At 40.0% G+C, this 22,056-nt stretch overlaps 2 protein-coding genes across 2 annotated transcripts in view; both read left to right on the forward strand.

Moving 5' to 3' along the window:
- Positions 1-10,245, forward strand: part of LOC124058707 (transmembrane channel-like protein 3) — a 31,860-nt gene extending 21,615 nt beyond the window's left edge. Inside the window, exons 15-22 of the mRNA XM_046388247.1 lie at positions 1,371-1,438; positions 1,817-1,945; positions 6,341-6,451; positions 7,400-7,525; positions 7,615-7,693; positions 8,227-8,269; positions 8,371-8,644; positions 8,829-10,245. Coding sequence (XP_046244203.1) covers positions 1,371-1,438; positions 1,817-1,945; positions 6,341-6,451; positions 7,400-7,525; positions 7,615-7,693; positions 8,227-8,269; positions 8,371-8,644; positions 8,829-9,795 — 1,797 coding nt within the window. The 3' untranslated portion in view covers positions 9,796-10,245. The remainder of the gene's footprint in view (positions 1-1,370; positions 1,439-1,816; positions 1,946-6,340; positions 6,452-7,399; positions 7,526-7,614; positions 7,694-8,226; positions 8,270-8,370; positions 8,645-8,828) is intronic.
- A 198-nt stretch (positions 10,246-10,443) lies between these two features.
- stard5 (StAR-related lipid transfer (START) domain containing 5) lies at positions 10,444-21,921 on the forward strand. Its single transcript, XM_046388111.1, has 6 exons — positions 10,444-10,982; positions 11,856-11,905; positions 13,863-13,995; positions 14,440-14,557; positions 16,875-16,968; positions 17,104-21,921. Exons 1-6 carry the CDS (start codon positions 10,893-10,895, stop codon positions 17,252-17,254), a joined length of 636 nt encoding a protein of 211 aa, XP_046244067.1. The 5' UTR covers positions 10,444-10,892; the 3' UTR covers positions 17,255-21,921.
- The last annotated feature ends 135 nt before the right edge of the window (positions 21,922-22,056 follow it).

Genomic DNA, 22,056 nt, shown 5'->3' on the forward strand with positions numbered 1-22,056 from the left:
TTGTTACTTTAAGTCTATGCTTTTCCAGTCTTTGTGCTGAGCTAAGTTAACCAGCTGGTGCCTTGTATTTAAATGACATATAAAAGAGTGATATTGGCCTTGTCATTTAACCCAACAGAAAGTGAGTAAAACATTTATGATGTTTTTGATCATTTTGAAATCAGCATTGTTTGAAGAGGTGTTTTCTTGCTAGAAGCTTCTTCACTGTCTTTTGCTATTTCATTACTGTGTTTCTGGTACATTATTGCCACCTGTAGATCAGTAGTATAGTAACAAACTATTGGCAGGAGTATTACATCACACACATGCTCACATGCATGCATCGGCACCCTTGACTGCAACATTGACCTGCTTATAAAAGCATTGTTCCAAACTGTATTGTCCTATGTAGAGAAATTGCACCTAAGCAAATCACTTTACCCCTGCTGCATGACTAGATTTGTTCTTAGATATGTAGTTTTTATTTGCAGAGGTTCTGACATTTCTCAACCCAGTATATGTAAGTGAATTATTTTCATTGTGGTGCTCATTATATTACAAAAAACCTAATATTCTTGATTTTCTCCTTAAAATCTATGTTAAGTTCCTTAAGTTAAGACATATATTTATGCAGACTAATTGATTTGACATGGCTGTTGAAGTGCTACTCTGTGTCCATTTTTTTTTCTGACTCAGAGAATCGAGATAGACATTAACTTTCAGCCTTCCTTCTTTTGTGCCAGCACAGAAGCAAATTTAGGTGTCTTCAGCATAATTAGCATCCTGTTATGTGATGTGGCTTTGTTGCAGCTTGTAAATGTTGAACTGAAGAGGACAAAGGGTTGACCCTTGGGGAGCGCCACACATCATGGTCCACTCAAGATCCATAATTATACCAACTGAGAGAAAACTGTTCCCTTTCTGAAGATACTACTTAAACTATATAACACTGTGCTTCAGGACACAACATAGTTTTCCAGTCTAGCATTGTATGATCGATTATACCAAAAAACAAAATCTATGATTAGGAAATATTTTCCATTCTAAAAGTTCAGCTACTGGGAACAAGGTTGAGTACTTCAACAGTGTCTGTACACTGGGGGTTTAAGATTCTACTTAGTAAGGCACATATTTGACCATGACTGGTTTCTAAACTAGTCGTAATATCGAAAAATAGAAATCTTGGTTGTATGTCCATGTGTTAAACTAAGGTTTAAACTCAGTTCGGAGCAAATGAATGTGTGTCAAATGAGTCTCAAACTGCACATACATCATTTTACTAATTTCAGAAGACTCACAGAAAAAAGGTAACATTCAGTGTGTAATTTAAAAACACTATGGTAGACGAAGAAAAGCAACACCGTAATAATGTTTTTTCTGTCTTTTCTCAGCCTGAATATGGAGAATTCAAAATAGCAGAGAATGTTCTGCATCTAATTTATAACCAAGGAATGATCTGGTAAGTCTGATTGTTTGTCTTAAATAATGGACAGAAAATGAAACACTATCTGACAATATGACAGTGTCTTTTTAATGCCACTCTATCACCATGGCCATTCCACTGTGTCAGTAATAGGGAATGTAATTCAGAGTTAATAGTCTGGCTGGTGCTGACCAGTCTCCATGACCCTGTGTAAAGGACCGTAGCCCTTTATAATGTTTCCATTACACCTCTGTGGCTGGCTTGACTGCATTTCTTCAACTCATTTCAGAAATGTCGCCTTGCAATAATGAAGTGAAACTGTGAGACACTGGATGTGATCTCTTTTATATGGGCTCTAACACAAGTCTCTCTGTGTGTGTATGTATTAGTGACTTTTCACTTTATTTCCTCCAGGATGGGAGCATTTTTCTCCCCCTGTCTTCCTGCTTTCAACGTGTTGAAGTTGATTGGTCTGATGTATCTGAGGAGCTGGGCTGTCCTCACCTGTAATGTTCCCCATCAGCAGGTGTTTCGAGCCTCCAGGTCTCACACACACACATATGCAGAAACATTATGTTGATGTATGTGCATTCATTGTTATTATTGTTATATAGGTTATAATCTATAGATAGGTGATGTAGATAACTGAAGTAAGAAACTGAAAATAGTAGTCTAAATTTTGACCTCTGAGGAATCGTAACACACAAAGATAGGCTACACGTTGCCAACAGAAACAGCAGATTATCTTTATTTCTTCAGAATCTCATTTTCACTTTCCATTAATATGAACATATTAGCAGGACTGAACCTCTCAGGTATGATAACATAATCATCCCTGACTGGACTGAAATTGAGCAATATAACAGTGATCAGCTTTTATTTATTATTTGTAATGGTTTGCTGTAGTAAATTTACTACATGGCTTTAAATTACCCACATTACAACATAGATATAATCAATTCACTGCGATAAAACATGCTACAGTTCTTTTTATAGAACACACATTGTACACAAAGAGAACACACATCTGTAGATTAACTTGTAGACAAGTGGAAGGTGATTTGATGCATTATTATGGCTCCTGTGGCTGTGTCCAGTGTGCCCTATGGTGAGAGTTTACCACTTACTCTGAGTTTAAGAGTAAACTTAGTCCTTGATGGGGTTAATGAATTACATATAATTGGGGTCACATCATCAAAATGCAAAATTAACTAATCAACCATTTGAAAAACGTGTTATTAGGTTATAGTTACATTGTAAAGGAGTGATGATAGTTTATGGATAATGGAGTTTTTATTCCTTTTTACTGACATTGAAAATGGAAGATTAACATTTCAGGTAACATTGTATTTCAAGAAACAGCAGCCCACATGTTGTTGAATACATGCAGTACACCTGGAATTTGTGAAAGTGTCATGACATTTGGTCAACTGTAAATATGTAAAATGAATTGCATTTGCATTGAAAATGATTTGAGACATTTGAAGAGGCTAAACAAATATTTGTAGAAATGTATGTGGCTGTAATCATTTATTATATAAGTTGTGCCATTTTCAACAATTTGAATTATTATTCAGAAGTATTCAGATTACAATACAGATTTTTCAAATCACTGGAATACATGACTAATTACAAAAACTGTCATGTAACTGATCACATTTCAGAGTACTTCAGTGGGTTTTTTTTTTTACAAAAAAGGCAAATTAATGGATGCAGGAGTGAATATGTACAAAAAGGTCTGGTGATGACACAAATTAACAACACTAGATGTACTATTTTGAAATTAAAGTTGTGCTATGAGACTTATTTTAATTCTCTGTCATATTGAACAGTAGAGAAAAATCTGTTTTGTCTGCCTTTTGTATCAAGTGACTTAAAGATTTCATCAATAAGCAACGTTCTGATGCAGGTTTGGAGATATTAAAACTTTCCTTGTAGCTAAAACTATCAGTATTTGATACTCTGTTTTACAACTTACATTTATTTAACTCTATAACTTTAAAAATAATCTTAATCTTAAAAAAGATAAACACATTCACAGAGGAGGACATGTAGAAGTCCCTCATCTCGCATACTCAGAGCAAATGGACACACGTCTTTATGTCTGCATTTTTATTTTACGTCACACACTCCATCATTGCAGCTGGGCTCTGCAAAGTGTGTGCATCTTTGATTTAAGATGAAGCTTCATTCACACTCCGCAATGGTTTTCCAGCCATTTTCTCATCCCTTTTCATTTTCCAGCTGTGTGTTGATGGTGACACGTTAGCAGGCCGAGATGGAACGTGTGCCCACAGAATCCTGGTGATAAATTTCCTGCTGATTTTAAACAAATTGAGATGCTGCTTTGAAAAACACTAATACATCTCCACACTCTTGTGAATATATGTGACAGCTGTTCTTTTCAGTTAGCATTTAGATCAAAGTTAGTGGTGCAGTATGACAATATTTTAAATTCTGCAGATTTGCATTTCCACTCTTTCTCAGCACTGAAAAACAAAAGAATCTGCAGATTCCACTTGGTCCTGCTAATCAGTATGTAGTCCTACAGTTCAGGATACTGTATACATCTTCCTGTTTGTACACACATATAGACAGGCCTCAGCCCACTCTGATTTATGTAACAAGGCTGTCATTGCTGCTTCCAGTCCTTATCAGTCATTCCCAGATGTGAGGGAGAATTCACACACACACACACACACACACACACACAGGCACACACACACAAATCTAATTTCATGTGAGCCATTAACTGCAGTGGTGCTGGAGGACAGAGATACGCTGCACTGGCATGTTGCTGATAATAAAGATGCCCCCTACTTATAATTATGGCATGCTGAGACACTTGAATTTGTGTAATACTGACAATATTTCTGTTGATGATAAATTTTATTATAGTATCAGTGAAGCAGTCTAGCGTGCTTGGCTTCAAACAGGAAATGCAGCAACTAAAATAAGAGAAGTGTTTGCCAGCTGACTTTCACAGGTGGCTATATGTGGTCAAAGCTGATATGTACTGAATGTTCTTAACAAACTTAACATGTTTAAATATTACTGTTCAAATCATTAATTTTATCACCACCAGAGTGAAAATATTCACCAATGAGACCTTATTCTAGTACTTGCTGTTTGTAAACTGCCCTGTGTGCTGCTTCCTTACTTTATAAGCTGCTGGAAATTCAATTTCCCCAAGGGAGTCGTGCCAAAGGGATCAATAAAGTGAAGTCTAAGTCTAAGTTATTCTTGGGTACTGTTTTGTGAGTGATTGAGGAGGGGCTTTAAAAATGCACAGTGTGGATGTCCCATTGCTCACATGAGAGAGTGTGGCCCCCACAATGCTGAACATATGTGTGTTCAGCTCAAAACTGCACGCACCTATCAGCTTTCTGCTGCTCCAAACCAACATTATTATATCAGCCTTTGAAAGTCCAGTACAGCTCAGCCTTGACATAAAGTTATGTAATGGTAGTTTAGAGATAAAAGACCTGTGCACTATGGAGTCTGCTTTCTTGCCTCAGCTGTTATATGCACAACAGTGCTGGCAGTTAAAGGAAAGACAAGTGGACTCATTTCTGTTGTCTGGCAGAGTTTTAATATTGTGGGGTTGGCCAAAGCATTCTGTATTTATTCATTATGTTCTGTTTTTGCAGGTCCAACCCTTTTAAAGGACCATGCTATTTTATTTGCATTGGGTGTGAAATTCCATAAACCTGAGGTTAAGAACATATGATTCCAGTTAATTAAGAACAGCAGTGACTTTATACATTATGTAGACAAAAGTACTGGGACAGAGTTGAAAGTAGAGTTAGTTCCCCCTTTCCAGCTATAACAGCTTCAATCTCTTCTGGGAAGGCTTTTCACAAGATTCTGGAGTGTTTCTCTGCTAAGTTTTGCCCATTCATGCAGTAGAGCATTTGTGAGGTCACACACTGTTGTTGGACCAAAAGGCCTGGCTCACAATCTCTGTTCCAGTTCATCCCAAAGGTGTTGGATGGAGTTGAGGTCAGGACTCTGTGTGGGCCAGTCAAGTTCCTCCACATCAAATACATCCAGCCATGTCTTTATGGACTTTGCTTTGTACACTGGGGCACAGTCATGCTGAAATAGAAAAGGACCTTCCCTAAACTGTTGCCACAAAGTTGGAAGCATAGCATTGTCCAAAATGTCTTGGTATGCTGAAGCATTAAGAGTAATTAATTGATTAAGTAAGGGGCCTTGCCCTACCTCTGAAAAACAGCCCCATCCCGATACTTTTAATACTTTTGCTTTTACTTTTAATACTTAAAGCTGGAAGCATAGCATTGTCCAAAATGTCTTGGTTCATTGAAGCATTAAGATTTTCCTTCACCAGAAGTAAGGGGCCTCGTTTCCCTCCTGGAAACAGCCAAATACCACATCAAAATTCAATAATAAAGAGGTTTGTGCGTAGGTTTTGCAGGTGCGGTAAGGAACTGTGTCCACAAAAACTTTTCAACAAGGTTGTTTTGTTCAGTTTATTCTTACTCTTATGCTCAGTTTGTTGCTAAGAACTTAAATTATTTCACTGGAATGCCTCAGTCGATCAAAATGAGACTTCAGCAGCGATATGCCCGTGTAACTTATGTCCTTATGCACATTGGATTCTAGGTTCTCAGGGGTTTCAGAGGTGCTTGTGGCTTTACAACATTGCACATGATAGTTTTGGAGGTCAGAAAGGAATTACAAAAAAAATAAAGAAAGAAAGAAAAAAGACAACTTATCCAAAGTAGATGAAAGGGGCAAAACATCCAGATATCCTGCTGTAATCACATTTTTCCACATGGAATTAAGTTTCTGCTGCATTTTGCTTGAAGGTTCAGCAGGATGCTTTAAATTAAAATAAATGTCTCAGACATCAGGTAAAAATTGTTCAACACATTGTTTTAACACACGCATGTTGTCTTTGCTTTGCCTTTATAGATCAAATAACTTCTACTTGGCTATGCTGCTTTTCATGCTGTTTCTGTGTATGCTGCCCACCATCTTCGCCATCGTGAGATACAGACCATCACAGCACTGTGGACCATTCAGGTAAACACACAGTCTCAAAAGATGTCTGTCGAACACTTAGACCAGAGCAATATCACTTCCAGCTCCAATACACATTGATTTGCTACAGTGACAATGGAAGACAGGTAATGTCCCAGCAATGTTTCAGACACACACACCCATTTTACAGCTTGTCTTTATTATAAAATCTTTACAAATGAATCAAGCAATATAATAGCATACATGCTGAAAATAGTAAGTATACTATAAATAAAATCTTTGGAGGGCTGGTGTGAACTATGAGCACACTCTTCACTGTGCCCCGTAATATGTCATGTCCAGAGAAGTTTTATTCAGCCAAGTCTAGGACAAAGACTCAGGGCAAAACTTTAGCAGAAGTGTAAAAGAGTTTTTAAACAACTTTAAGCATTATCCTAGCTGAACTAACTCTGACACTCTGCTGAGCAGTGTTGGACAAAAAATATCCCAAATCTCATGATGAGACACAGAGGAGTCATGTGACTTAGACAGCAAACAAAGATATATTCAAACATTCATTTCGTCGCTCACTTTTAACATTCACCATTTTCTATTTATTTCATGCATTTTTTTTTAATGTGGTGTGTCTGTTCATGAGAGCAGCAGACAGTTGATTGCTTTGTACTTTGGAATGTTGTCTGAACAGGGTGTACCTGCCTTGAGCTGATGTTGTCTTTCAGCTTGGATGTGAATGCAAACTAAATGTGTTTTTGTTCTGGGTTATGTCCAAAGGACCGCAGTTGACAGGGATGTAAAGTAAAAAACAAAATAGAAAGTAATTAAAGTACTGAAGTACTGAAACTGAAGTCCTTGCTAGTTTACTGTATTCCCTCCATAACTAGCAGTCACCACATTTGAAGGAGGATCTGCTATCTGTACCCTTTGGTGTGGATGTGTTTTAATTGTTTCTAAATGTTAAAAGAAATTAAATGATTTAAATGTGTGTTTCAGTGGCCAAGAGAAGATTTATGATATCATCTCTGAGACAGTGGCCAGTGACTTCCCACTGTGGTTCAGTAAAGTGATGAGCTACGTCACCAGCCCTGTCGTAGTGCTGCCAGCATTGCTGCTGCTGTTGTAAGAGGGCACGCACACACACACACACACACACACACACACACACACACGCTACAAGCCATCTTCACTTTTGCTCCTGTGTGTTTCAGCATGCTGATATATTATCTCCAGGCCATTGCAAGATCTCTCAAATTCACCAACAACCAGCTGAGAATGCAGCTCCAGACTGTGAGTTTCTGATCAATCATTGTCAGAGTGGATCACGCTGATCTTCACTGTGTAGACCTTGTTGGACTGACTCGAGTATGTCCACAGGCTTGTCAATTGTAGCACATCTGCATTTAGCAGTTTATATGAGAGGACAAATTAGGACTGTGTAAGAATCTGGCAGTATGTCACAATACATCACAATGATGGTTCAGTGTATTGCAAAGTACTGCATTACTGTATCAATGCATTATATTGTTTGTCTCTGCTCTTTGTGTTTATGCAAGCAACACATGCTTACTGTCTCTTCCTGTCTCAGTTGATGTTATTATGTTGAAGCGGAAGAGTCAAAAGCGTTACAACAGTATCTAAAACAACACTGAATTAATCCGGTTTTGTACAAAGTGGACATTTTACTGTTAAAACACTAAACCAGTGCTCTAGCTAATTAACAATCTATCTGATTGTAATTGTTCCAAAAAGTATTGACTGACAGAATCAACATTACAAACAATGGCATGTCTTAAGGTGGAATTTGCCTTCCGTCTCTTTAGGAGCGAACTGAGGACAAGAAGAAGGTTTTCCAGATGGCTGCAGGTATTTCTGCTGCTGTCTCAGTTCTCCTGTGTGTGTGTGTGTGTGTGTGTGTGTGTGCCATCATTTCGTGTTGTCTCACCCTGTGACTTTTAAATCCTTAGCAAGGCTGCAGGCTCCAGACACTACAGCAGACAAAAAAACAGAGCAGCAGGAGAGTGACATCACAAGTCAGGAGGCTTCCATCAACACTCCGTCTCCCAGACGAAACGGAAGTGTCTCAAACTTTGAGTCCCCTGTTCGGCGTGGACATAGCATCCGCACCATCGCCCAGTCAGCGTCTCGAACAGACCTGAACAGAGGAAGTGTGGCTGGATCTGTCAGGAGTCCAGCAGTGACCATACTGCCCAAACACAGGCTCGAGCACATACCTCACAGGTCTCCCACTCATTGGTTTAGGAAATCAGATCAACTCTTATATGATCAATATAGTACAATTTTATTGATTATGAATTTACTGATTATGAAATGCTAGTACAGTGCAGACATTACACATCAGTTCATGTTTTTTAACAGCAATACGCAATAATAGAATAAGCTGTGTTGTCATTTCTCATGACAGGCCTCCACCATTTCTTGGTGGCCCTAGTGGTTCCTGCAGGTCCAAGTCCTACCACCATATGGCGTGCAATCCCTCATCTCGCTATTCTGAGAACATCCACTCTGACCCCTTGTGCAGGAAGACCATACGCTCCTTACATCCTGTTGAGGCTGCCGGGATCATTACTGCACAGAGTTATGGAGGACGACGTGGTCACACCACCCGCTATGTGATTGTCAATGAGCATGAGGGAAGGAAGAAGCTGCTGCGCTCAGCTACACGAATCCCATGCCATTACCTCATGGAGGAATCTGCAGAGATCCTGGAGCTGTACCCACGCAACATTAAACGCTACACACCCCGCAACACTCACCATCAACCACATCCTCACAGGCCGCACCCATCACAGCTGCATCTGAGTGAAGAGGAGGAGGAGGAGGGAGAGTTAAAAGTTAAAAGAAAGATGTCGCTGGGGAAAGCTCATCGGCCTCGCTCCCTCTCAGACCTCCACCAGCCAGCACACTTCTACATCGGTGACCATGTAGAGAGCCACACTGCTCGAGGAAGATATGGAGCTCAAGAAGAGGATGAAGAAGATGATATGGACTGTGGAGCATTAGAGTCACATTCCCGGTTTCAAGCCAATGTGAAAGGAGCAGACCCTGTTATTGTGCGAACAAGGCGACACATCCATTCTCCAGGAAGACACTATCAGTCCCCTGCTAGGATCACGCACATGGAGTCCTATGTAAAGCCCAAGATTAGACCAAAGCTGGAGACCCCTCTGACTGAGTCAGACTCGGCATCTCTCGCCTCTAGCAGTGACCAGCAGAACAGCAGCACTGACCAGTACATTCAAGTCATTCACAACAAGGAGCGCTATCTCAAGTCTGATGCCAGGCAAGGGAAACTGGCCAAAAAAAAGTCCAAAACCAGCTTTGATCTAAATGTCACAGAGTCAAACGACCTGGTGTCCTCCAATGTATGACATATTTGCTATGACAATGTCATGTATGTATGTAAGCAAGTGGTGTGTGTGTGTGTGTGTATGTGTGTGTCTGTGTAGAGGTCAATACATTGCAATGGTAGCACATAAAGTATTTGAATATAAATGTGACTTTGTTCTGCCCTGTGTGTGCTCTTATGTGACTTTATACAGCAATGTCAGCTAAACAAACTGATAAAAAAAAATAAAGTACAATAAAATAGAATTACGCCGATGCTAGTAATACAACTATTACAACATATATAGCTTAGATAAACAAAATCATCTCATGTTGACACTACCTGGACACTGAATAAACAGCGTTCCATTTGGAATGAAGTGACCACTACATTTCCCAGACTGCTTTACTGCAACATGCGAGGGAGCGTGAAGCCAACCACATTACAAGAAAGAGCCGCGTGCGTGTGCCTTCAAACTAAAATATGAGGATGTTGACTTTCTATTAAATTCAAAGTTGTGTATATACCAACAGTAGAATATTTGATTACATTACGTACTGCTATTTGAAAATGTCATTGTAGCGCATGGAACATTTTCTGAAACGTTCAAATTTATGAATAGGAGTTTCCTTTGAAATCCATAAGCGGAAGTGTATTTTCTTCTGGATGATTTGACAGCTTTGCTCACGATTCCCGTCGTATTTCAGAAAATTCATTCATCTGCTTTTCTGACGTTTTCATCGAGACAGACGTGGCCTGTAGTGTGGTATTAAGACAAGCAAGGTTTTACAGTTAACTTGTTAATAGTTAATTGGCATGGTTGTAGATGCTGTTTCCGGTACACATAACACGTACCTGCGAGCTAGCAGTTGACGATGCAGGCATCGCATTGCACTTTTCATTCATTTTGGCTAGCTTTGTAGTGGCGGTTTACGCTCACCTGAGCAGGTTTTAGTCTGTACTTGCTTACGTTAGGTAATGCTAGTGCTACTTGTCGTTCCCGCTCTTGTGTTATACAGGCCAGTTACAGTGTGACTTTTATCTGTTGAGTTGAGATATAACAGTGCCGTGTGTCAACCACATAGCTGTTGTAACGTTAGCTAGCCTGTGAACAAGGTAGCGTTCTCTTCACTAACTATTATGGATTATGAACATAAAGCGATCGCAGTGGCTGACTGCTTACTGAGCTACAAGAGGGATGAGTCCGGATGGAAAGTCTGCAAGAAATCGGTAAATATTTGGTTTTTGTTATTGTCTGATATCCTGCATTTCATTGGTATTTGCCCATTAATGTACACTATATAGACAAAAGTATTGGGACGAGGCTGTTTTTCAGAGGTAGGGCGAGGCCCCTTACTTAAATCTTAATGCTTCAGCATACCAAGACATTTTGGACAATGCCATGCTTCCAACTGTGTGGCAACAGTTTGTTGTAGGCCCTTTTCTGTTCTAGCATGACTGTGTCCCAGTGCACAAAGCAAAGTCCATAAAGACATGACTGGATGAGTTTGATGTGGAAGAACACAGAGTCCTGACCTCAGCCCCTTCAAACACCTTTGGGATGGCCTGGAAGGGAGATTGCAAGCCAGACCTTTTTGTCCAGTATCAGTGTGTGACCTCACAAATGCTCTACTGCATGAATTGGCAAAAAAATCCCACAAAAACACTCAAAATCTTGTGGAAAACCTTCCCAGAAGAGTGGAAGCTGTTATAGCTACAGAGCAGTCTGTATTTAGGATGTGATATCTTATGGTGCAATGGTCTGATGGTCAGATATCTCCACACTTTTGTCCATATAGTGTATTTGTGGGTTGTAGCTATTTAACACATGTACTGTTGACTGATATAACCATCTTTGACCATAAAGGCAATTGTTCAGAATTCACTGTGTCCTGTACATGTCTTTAAGTGAATTTCACAAGCTATGGATAATGGTCAGCCACTGGTGATTAATGATGACTTTTTTCATACTGGCTAGACAAGAGTGCAGAAAGACCTAATTTCTGTCTTAGTTTGTGGTTCAGAGGAGGCAGCATGTAGCAGGGCTTTTGATTACACACAGGTAAATGTTGCTCACTGTAAATATATTCTTTTCTTTGGCAGAATGATGTGGTTGTGTCTTGGCGGCCCTCGTCCGAGTTTCCTGGGAATGTGTGAGAAAACTTTGACTGTTTCGTCTTGTTTTGATTTCACTAGTGTAGTGCCTGTTCAAAACCTGTTGGCTTGGCCTCTGGTATGCTGCTTGGAGCTTTCTTGTAAACGCATTCAAACTGTTTCACTCAAGAGAGAGATGGTTTACCTAGCCCTCTCCTTATACTGGTCCTTGAGCTATACTTTAGGACAGACAGACAGAGATTCCTTGATTTATATTTGGAATAACAGTTGAACATAATAATGACATCTGCGTATTTTAAATAGATGAAGCCTTTGCTGTTGTGCAACTGTAAGGGTAAACTCAAGGATAAACATAAAAGTCAGGGCTTATGCCTACAGCTGTGATCATATGTTTATAATTCCACCTTTCCTACAATAATGAAAACAACACTAAAATTAAAATTAAAAGCCTGGCAAAAGTGGTGAATTTGTAGCAAGAGCATCACTGATGCTACTTCAGTTCAGTTTATTTATATAGCACCAATTCACAACAAAAGTTATCTCATGACACTTTCCAATTAGAGCCTGTCTAGATTAGAGAAGCAATAATAACAATAATACAAGAAGTATTGAAATTATGGATAATGATGAAGTATACAGAAGGTACTATGGTTATTATAATAACAGTGGTATTAACAGTAATAATGGTAGCAGCTGCAGCAGAGTAGTAACAGAATTAAAATAGATTATGACTAAACAGTAGTAATCGCAGTAAGTATTGAGCAGGACCACAGCAGGAGGTCCAACCACGATCCATGGGAACCTGCGAGATGAGAAAGCACAAGGACTCCAGGGCAGAAGTTGAGTTAGTAATATGCATTAATGGGACATGAATGTGTGCAGAAGGAGAGGGAGAGGAAGAAAGAGCTCAGTGCGTCATGGGAGGGCCCCCGGCAGTCTAAGCCTATAGCAGCATAACTAGGGGCCGGCCTAGGACAGCCCTAACTATAAGCTTTATCAAAGAGGAAAGTTTTTAGTCTACTCTTAAATATAGAGAGGGTGTCCGCCTCCCGGACCGAAACCGGAAGATGGTTCCATAGTAGAGGAGCTTGATAACTAAAGGCTCTGGTTCCCAATCTACTTTGAGGACTCTAGGAACCACAAGTAGCCCTGCATTTTGGGAACGCAAAGCTCTGGTGGGATAATAGGGTACTATTAACTCTTTAAGATAGGATGGTGCCTGACCGTTCAGGGCTTTATAAGTGAGGAGGAGAATTTTAAAATCTATCCTGAATTTTACAGGTAGAAGATGTAGAGAAGCCAGAACAGGAGAAATATGATCTCTCAAGCTGGTTCTTGTGAGTAATCATGCAGCAGCATTCTGGATTAGCTGGAGAGTCTTTATAGATTTATTGGGGCAGCCTGATAAAAGGTTAGTTACAATAGTTAATTGTTATAATGTTATAATAATTCTAATAGTTATAAAAGTAATAATAATCCACCCAGGAAGTAATAAATGCATGAACTAATTTTTCTGCATCTTTCTGACGCAGAATGTGCCTAATTTGTATTCTAATTCTAATTTGAATGTAGTCGTTGAAATGAGTGTGTAAGTTAAAGGACATGTCCTGATCAAAACTATGCTTTGGCTTCTTTCCACTCCTTTTGAGCATAAATAAGTGTTAAGCATTGTTGTTTCATTGTTTTTCTTCTTCTTTTTCTTTTTTTGTTTATCTATGTTCAAAAAATAACAAAATAAAATGAAATAAAATAAAAAAATAAATAAAAAAATAAAATAAGAATAACTCCTAGATTCCTTACAGTGGAGCTTGAGGCTAAGGCTAAGCCATCTGCAACATGTTTCAAATCTGCCATGTTTTGGGGGGGGTTTTTTTGCAGCTGAAAACATATTGTGTGCAGAGCTGTCTATCTGTGTGCAACCGTTAAATCATTTACTTGTCATATCTTAATAAATTAGCCTTCTGATTATGTTCTGTTATCTGACTTCCTCTGCAGTTATAAGGGGGAGGGGATTGTCATTGGCAGCCCAGAAAAAGTTTGGGAGTGTCTGAAACCAGTACCCAATGGAATGAGAGTCAAGTGGGACAACAATGTCAAAAAGTTTGAGCTTTTGGAACAAATCACAGAGGTGCGTTACTAATTTTTGTCTTCTGATAGGAGGATGTTTTTGTCATAATCATTATTTATCAGTTAACCCAGTTTTCACTCCATACAGTTGTCAGATTTGTTTTTATTTCCATCTAAGATTTTCTGAATTATTTTTAGAGCTGCACTAGGTGTCTTAACATATTGATATGTTCAGATGGCAGCTAAACCTGCAGAGCCACAAATTGATTGCATTGATCATTTGTACAGGATACAATTTACATTTTAGTCTAACTTTTACTTGTCCCTGCTTGCTTTTCTGATAGTTACCATCAGTTACCAACCTACTCCACATAAGATTAAATTAAAGTCTTTCCTGGTGCAGCTTTAAATGCATACATGTGAAACCAGAGGTGATATCCATTTTTGCTTTGCTTTGTTTGATTCAGTCTTTGAGCACATTGCCTTGTCTCCCATTCTTACACAGGACATCTCTATCTGCAGAACAGTCACGCCTTCAGCAGCTATGGGTATCATAGCTCCACGAGACTTTGTAGATGTTATTTTAGTTAAGAAATACGAAGATGGCACCATTTCATCAAATGGTGCGTAATGACTCATTCTCGTCTCCTCTACTTTCTTTACCTGTTTCATTTTGTACTCTTTAAGATTAGCCATGGAGCGGTGATACAACACACCCACAATCCATTTCAATCAAATATGTCAAAATAATAATAATAATAATAATAATAAGGATCAGACTGGCCATCAGTTCTCTTGTTTATTATAATAGCATGCTGACCAAAAAAGAAAACAAATCAAATGAAATGTTTACAATCTGACTTTCCCAGTCGGACTTTGCTGTAGTGAACTGTGAACTTAATCTAGGTAATACCTGAAATGACCTCAAATGTGTATTGGGGCCCAAGAGTCTGCAGATTTTCAGTCCTTGAAATTCAACTAGGACACAGAGTTACACACTGTCTACTAGCCTATACACAACAACTGACAGGGAACGGTTACATTTGTTGAGCTGTAGCTTCATAGTGAATGGACAGATATGAAAGCAATATCAGTCTTTCTCAGCAGCAAAACAAAAAAGTGTATTTGCCAAAAATACACTTGAGTTTAAATTGAAAGGAAACCACTGGCTCTGGACACTGGCTTTGGACAGAAAACCACTGGTTCTGGACAGAAAAACAGCACCTCAGAAAACCATACATGTAGCACTACACACTGGGACATTTTCAAAGAAGCAGAAACTTACAATGAGACGCACCTTTTAACTCTGGTGACACTGCAGGACTAGCAACAGCCAGAGCCAACCTGTCCTAATACAGCAAGAAAATATCTGGACACTTCAGCAACACTAGAGATGCACAGTCTCTCTGATGGCATTCAAACCCTCACAGACTACAAACCCCCACTATGGACCTGTGAGAGTGACATCATATCAACAGCCTCAGTGACTTCTTTGGCCCGTAGCATTGACCTCCATCATCATGAAGTGCTTCGAGCGGCTGGTCATGCAGAACATCAAGTCCATTCTCTCTCCCACGACCCGTTTCAGTTTGCCTACAGGTCATAAAGAACATCATTTCCACTGCTTTCCACCCAGCCCTCACCCACCTCAACTCAAAGAACTCGTATGTGCGAATGCTGCTCATAGATTTTAGTTCAGCATTTAACACAATCATTCCCCAGCAGCTAATACAAAAACTCAGACACACTCAAAACCTCTCTCTGTAACTGGGTGCTAGACTTTCTTATAGGGAGGCCACAATATGTGTGGGTCAGCAGTAACACCTCCAAGACCATCACGCTGAGCACAGGAGCCCCACAAGGGTGGGTGCTCGGCCCACTGCTCTTCACCCTGCTGATCCACACCTGTGTACCAACCCACAGCACCAACCACATCATCAAGTTTGCAACAACACAACTGTGGTGGGTCTCATCACTAGCAACGATGAGGCCAACTACAGGAATGAGGTGAGCCAACTGGTCCAGTGGCATAAAGACAACAACCTCTTCCTGAATGTGGGGAAGACCAAAGAGATTGTGGTCGACTTCAGGAGAGGACATTCAAAGAATCCCCCACTGACCATCGACGGTGCTGCTGTGGAGAGGGTGAGCAGCACCAAGTTCCTGGGGGTGCTCACCTCCTGGTCCTGGACCTCTCCTGGTCCGCCCACACCACATCACTGGCCAAGAAGGCTCAAACACGCCTCTGCTTCCTCCACAAATTAAGGAGAGCAGGAGTCCCACCACACACCCCATCATGTGCTCATTCTACCGCACCATTGAGAGCGTCCTTACTGGCTGCTTCACTGTGTGGTATGAAGGCTGCACTGCCTCCTGCTAAAGACTCTGCAATGCATTGTGGGTACAGCCAGCAGCATCATCGGTGCCCCTTCGCTCTCCCTCACGTACATTATCCACCTGCCTCACCCGCAGAGCCAACAGCATTGTTGGTGACACCTCCCACCCCTCACACTCCCTCTTCAGCCTCCTGCCCTCAGGGAAAAGGTACCGGAGCCTCTGAGCCCGCTCCACAAGGCTGTCAGGATGCTGAACTGTCCACAGTCCACTACCTCCCCCATCTGCCCCCTGTCCCTGGACTGTAACTCGTCCACAAGGACTTTACCTCAGCTGTTTTGCACATAAAGACTCAGCACACTCGCTGTGACCATATTTGCACTACTGCCCTTATTGTACAGAGGTTTTTAGGATTTTTATAGTCCCCTAGACTGTTATTTATTTTTATGCTGCTATATTTTTATGTTTTTCTTATTTTTTCTTATTCAATTGCATGATGAGGTGAGAGGTGAAACAGTATTTCGATTCTCCTGTATGTCCTGCACATACAGTGAATTCACAATAAAAATCTTTCAATCTTGAATCTGTATGTGTCATGTCAAACAGCCACCAACGTGAGTCATCCAGGCTGTCCTCCCCAGTCGGGCTACGTGCGAGGGTTCAACCATCCATGTGGTTGCGTCTGTGTGCCCATCCCAGGGTGAGTACACCAACACACAAACACTAAATGAGTGCGGTGTGTGTTTGTACAGACACTGGCCAGTGTTCAAGTCCATCTATACTTTTGCTTTTTGTTACACTTTGTCTTTGTGTGTTTCTTCCACTCCTTTTCCAGAGAGCCCAACAAAACCCAGGTGTTCAGTTTCTTCCAGACAGACCTGGGTGGCTTCCTCCCTCGCTCTGTGGTTGACTCGTTCTTCCCCTCCAGCATGGCTGAGTTCTATGGCAACTTGACCAAGGCTGTCAAATCCCTCAAAGACCTTTGACACCAAGAGTTTAAAAGAGTTTCCTTCAGAGCTGAGGCCTGCTGACTGCTCAGGCCTTAGTTGTACCCCAATCTTATCAAACACCTGCTTTTTCTAATTAGATCTAAATCCATCATTTACGTTTAACGACCATTCCTATATTTCTGTGTGACTGCAGTAACACAGTAAACTGTTTGAGTCCAGTAAATCTGGATGTAAACAGTCAAGCCTACTTGTCAAGTCCTGCAATAACAATGTGGGCTTGCATTTAACAACACCTGCATCTTAAACGCTTTACATCTCCATTGGTGGGATGAATTGATTGCCCCCAGTCTAAATAAAGAAACAGTATAAATGTAAAATTAGAAAATTGTACATGTGCTATATGTACAGAACGCTGAGAGACCAGAAGTTTTCCCTCTTCTTATACTTGCATACTTCAGTGTGTACACTAAACATGCATGTTGCATGGACCTTATGTACCCTTTGCTGGTATCAGAGTACTGACTCGTACCTCATATTTAGTTGTTTTGTGTTGTATTTGAAATGTCATAGTTTTGCGTCTCTGCGTAAACCTCTTTTATCAGCACACTGAAGCATAGGTTGGCCTTTTAAAAACAAAGGGCAGATAAAGAAAAGAATACTTTTTGGGTGGGACATGATTAGTGTTGCTCAAGTGAGCAGGAAACCTTTTTTTTCATGGCATACGTTTCTGAATGACTTTTACCTTTCTTTTCTTCACATACAGTCGCTGAAACTCGTCGTGCAGGTTTCAGATTAGAACCAGACAAACTCAGCTTACTGGGCTAGCTTTTCTGACTACTTCAGCTGTCAAACGTGGTCACCAGCTGACAGAAAAGGGACAGTTCACCCAAAATCAAAAATACATATCTTTCGCCTTACCTGCAGGGCTATTTATCCATCTAGATTATTTTGGTTTGATCTGCAGAGTTCCAGAGACACCGGCTGTGGTGATTTCTTCCTTCTCTTGAACAACTAGATGGCACTTGATTTATGGTGCTCAAAAAACCAAGAAAGTACATCTGAAAAACTCAATAACAATCATGACCTGGTGACTCAAGTCTCAGTTTTATGTAGAAAGTATTTTTGTTCTACCAAACTAGACTCAATCACTGCCCAAAAGGGAACCACTCATGGACAAGAAGCCTGTGCTGTCGATGGATAATTAGCATTACATATAAGAGGAAAAATGTGTATTTTTGATTTTAGGGTGAACTCTCTGTAATCATGGGCATGTGACATGTGACATCTCATGTAAAATGGGCAAATGCCAATCACATATTTTAAGATACACTAAGATACAACTATTGTGGTGAAATAAGGTCACTGCATGTGTAAAATAACATGATCAGACGTCAATTTGCAGTAGCTGATACTGTAAGAAAATACACTAACCCTTGTTATGGACTTAACCAGCAAATTATGTGACACATGCTGGTGGAGTTTCCTGGCAACATCAGGTCAAGTTTCTTTTCTTCAACATGCAGAGAGGCTGTCTGCTATCCATATATTGTGGTAGTGGTCAGCTCCGGTCTGTACAGTGTTTGTACAGTTTCTCTAAAGGCGGCCTGAACATCTACACAATGTAGTTAATGATAGTGGCTTGGGGGGGAAAAATGGGGAAATGCGTTTGTGGATGTGTCCTTTAGGGTGGTCTTTAATTCTTAGTTTAAACTTTATGACATGTGTAATAACTGGACATCCACACTGATCTTTGGCTTTTTTTTGTTGTTGTTGTTTTTTTTAAATCAGACAGGGTCTCTTGTGTATCTGCACACTACGATCAATGCCTAGAGCACATGAAAGAAATCTGAAATCACCTCTGTATTTAATACCTTATAAATATGAAAGTTGATATCGTATTATATTTGCATTAATGTTTATAGAAAATAGCCAACTGCCAGAATCCTCTTCAGGTGTTTATAAACATACATAAATGTACTGTACTGAACTAGTCTTCACTTTGGTAAGGAAATGACAGAATGCCACATTTTATCATTTGAAAGACATTTTCTAAGCTGTTCCGATCATTCCATCTTCATTAAGGTTGAAGTGGACAGTTCCTGTGGCTTCTCTCGCTGAATCAATTGGATCAAAGATATTGCTTGAACATACACAGAACTTAATAAAGAGATCCTTTGGTATGAAGTAAAGAAATAAAGATGATTATCTGAGGGAGGGAAGGCTGGATGAAAGATTTCATTTGTGTAGTGAACCACTGGTGTACCCACTTGCTCCACAGCCTTCTTCTTCTTCTTCTTCTGTATGATAAGCCATACATGCTGGCATGTTTTAACCAGTCTGTTTTAGAAGTATCAGGATTCTTTTAAAATGTTTGGCACTTTACCTGTAACATCTTTTTATCTCACAGTGAATTCAGTGATTTTAATGAAATGACCTCTTTATTGCATTCCACCATTTTCAAGTGATATCAGATTGAGATGTTGCTGCTTACATATGGATATAAAGGCATGTTCATGTGTGTTTTTTTTTTAATGAAAGGAATTATCTCAATGTTACGGAGCAACAGAGAGGCTGTATGGAGAGAAAATAATAAATCAGGGACACATTTGTATGTCAAGTGCATGACTTGTGGGCACGACAGTTCAACAGACCCATCTTCTGTCAGTGTTAAGTAATGGGAGGTTCTGTGAGTGAACGGTTTGAGTCATGCTTAGAGACTGTATTATGTCTAGCTCAGGTTGTATTTGTGTTTGTCTTAAAGTTGTTGACTGTGAACTGAAGTTTACCCAGTAAATACTTCAACCTCTTCAGCTTTCACAGCTCATCCTGGAGTGTCTCTGACTGAGACAGTGTGGACACGTCTCATTACTCAGTACTGATTAGCAAAGGCGGTCTGTTGTGCTTACGTGACATACACTATATAGACAAAAGTATTGGGACACCTGACCATTACACCAACGGAGACTTTGGTGATTCTAATGGCATGGATGCCAGTGTGGAGTTGGTCCCCCCCTTTGCAGCTGTGGCAGCTTCCACTCTTTTGGGAAGGCTTTCCATGAGAATTTGTAATGTTTCTGTGGTGGAATTTGCCCATCAATGCAGTGGAGTGTTTGTGGGGTCAGGCACCGGTGTTGGACAGGGCGGCCTGACTCACAATCTCTGTTCAGATTTGTCCTGGGTGGTGGGCCAGTCAAGTTCTTCCACACCAAACTCATCCAACCATGTCTTTATGGACCTTACTTTGTGCACTGGGGCACAGTCATGCCTGAGTCCACAATGTTTTGGTATGCTGAAGCATTAAGATTTCCCTTCACAGGAAGTAAGAGGTATATGATATTAGCCCAACACCTGAATTCAATAATAAAGTGGGTCCCAATATTTTTGTCCAAGTAGTTTATATACTCAGTGTCCACTCCAGGGCTCTGTACAGTGCATATACAGGTAGCTGCTAAAGTGGAAGAAACACCCATCTATGTGAGGAATAAAAAGTGAATAAGTAAAGCAATTACCAGTCACCTTACCAAACTCCTCTACTTCATCAGGATTAAAAGATTTGTATAGATTGACCAGTGGTTTTTCAGGATCAATTGATTAGAAATCAAGGAGGTCGATTTGGAACTGATAAACATTTGCAGTAACCAGTGATGTGAATAAGTACAGTTCATTGAAGTACTACCACTTGTACTTCTATTATTAGCATTTCCATTTTCTGCTACTTTTGCTATTACTCATTAGTTTGCAGACTAAGACTATTAATACAAAGTAAAATTACTTTTACTTCCTATTACTAAGAATTACTTAAAATTTTAAATTAATCTCATAACAGATTCAGTCTATCCTGTTCCATTTTCCTTGCATGCATTTACACCTGCAAGTACTGCAGTTCTACCTGATCCAGGTACCAAATATAACATCATAATACTAGATGGGTCCTTCTGCCACTTGTAGGAATCTCCTGCTGGGATGTTTTGATGACTGCCACCCAGAACTTGTGACATATCTGCAGAATCACCAGCAGCTTTTTGTTACATTTCTACTAGTTTTAAACTAAACTCCATCTTTTGAACCAGTCCAGGTCTCTCTTTAATGTAAATTTTACTTCAAAGTCCTCTGACCCACAGGAATCACAACTCGTTATCATGGAAAAAATACTGTCCATGAAAATTGACTTATGTTGCAGCATGTGATCCTGCATTGATTTACTCATCATGTGTTCTCTGACCTCAGTGAACTTTGTCTAACAAGCATCTCACTGTATCCACAATGACAAGTGGTCAAAGAGCATGTGAACTATGGCAGTACCAGTCCTAGTTAAACCCTGAAGTATTACGCTTGTGACTGTGATGACCGTTTTGACCACCAGTGAGACTAAATAACCAGAGTTAAGTTTGTGTCCCGTGACTGAGACAATCCAAAGTTTCCTTCTTGTGGTCCAATAACCAGATCAGCCATTTCTTGTCACCTGTGTGGGATTAGTTGCAGGTTTTCTGTCTTGGGTACTTTAATGAGCGGTAGAGCACCGTCTGTGTAAAATAATACATGTCAAATGTTCATAATGTCCTCCTCTTACTGAGATTTAGTGCTGCTGCTCTTAACATTGAGTTTTACGTGTCTTGTCAGAACACTTGAAACCGTTTATGTTGTACTGTTCTGCACCCAGTTAGTTTTGTATTTCACCAGCATTAAAATGATTAATAAGAAAATCTTGTCTGCCACTTGTCTTCTTCAATTCAGTTTTAATTCAATTTTATTTAAAGTGCCAATTCATAACAGAGTTATCTCAAGACACTTTACAGGTGTGTAAACAACTCATTCAGAAAAGTAAGAGAATCAGAGAG

The sequence above is a fragment of the Scatophagus argus genome, chromosome 1 (assembly GCF_020382885.2).
Source record: "Scatophagus argus isolate fScaArg1 chromosome 1, fScaArg1.pri, whole genome shotgun sequence".
Classification (NCBI taxonomy): Eukaryota; Metazoa; Chordata; class Actinopteri; family Scatophagidae; genus Scatophagus; species Scatophagus argus.

Bases quoted from the DNA above. Each gene is read 5' to 3' on its own strand.
- stard5 (XM_046388111.1), top strand. From the start codon at position 10,893: ATGGATTATGAACATAAAGCGATCGCAGTGGCTGACTGCTTACTGAGC. The intron at 11,906-13,862 runs GTGAGAAAACTT...CTTCCTCTGCAG, and splicing joins TCCGAGTTTCCTGGGAATGT to TTATAAGGGGGAGGGGATTG. The intron at 14,558-16,874 runs GTGCGTAATGAC...CATGTCAAACAG, and splicing joins TGGCACCATTTCATCAAATG to CCACCAACGTGAGTCATCCA.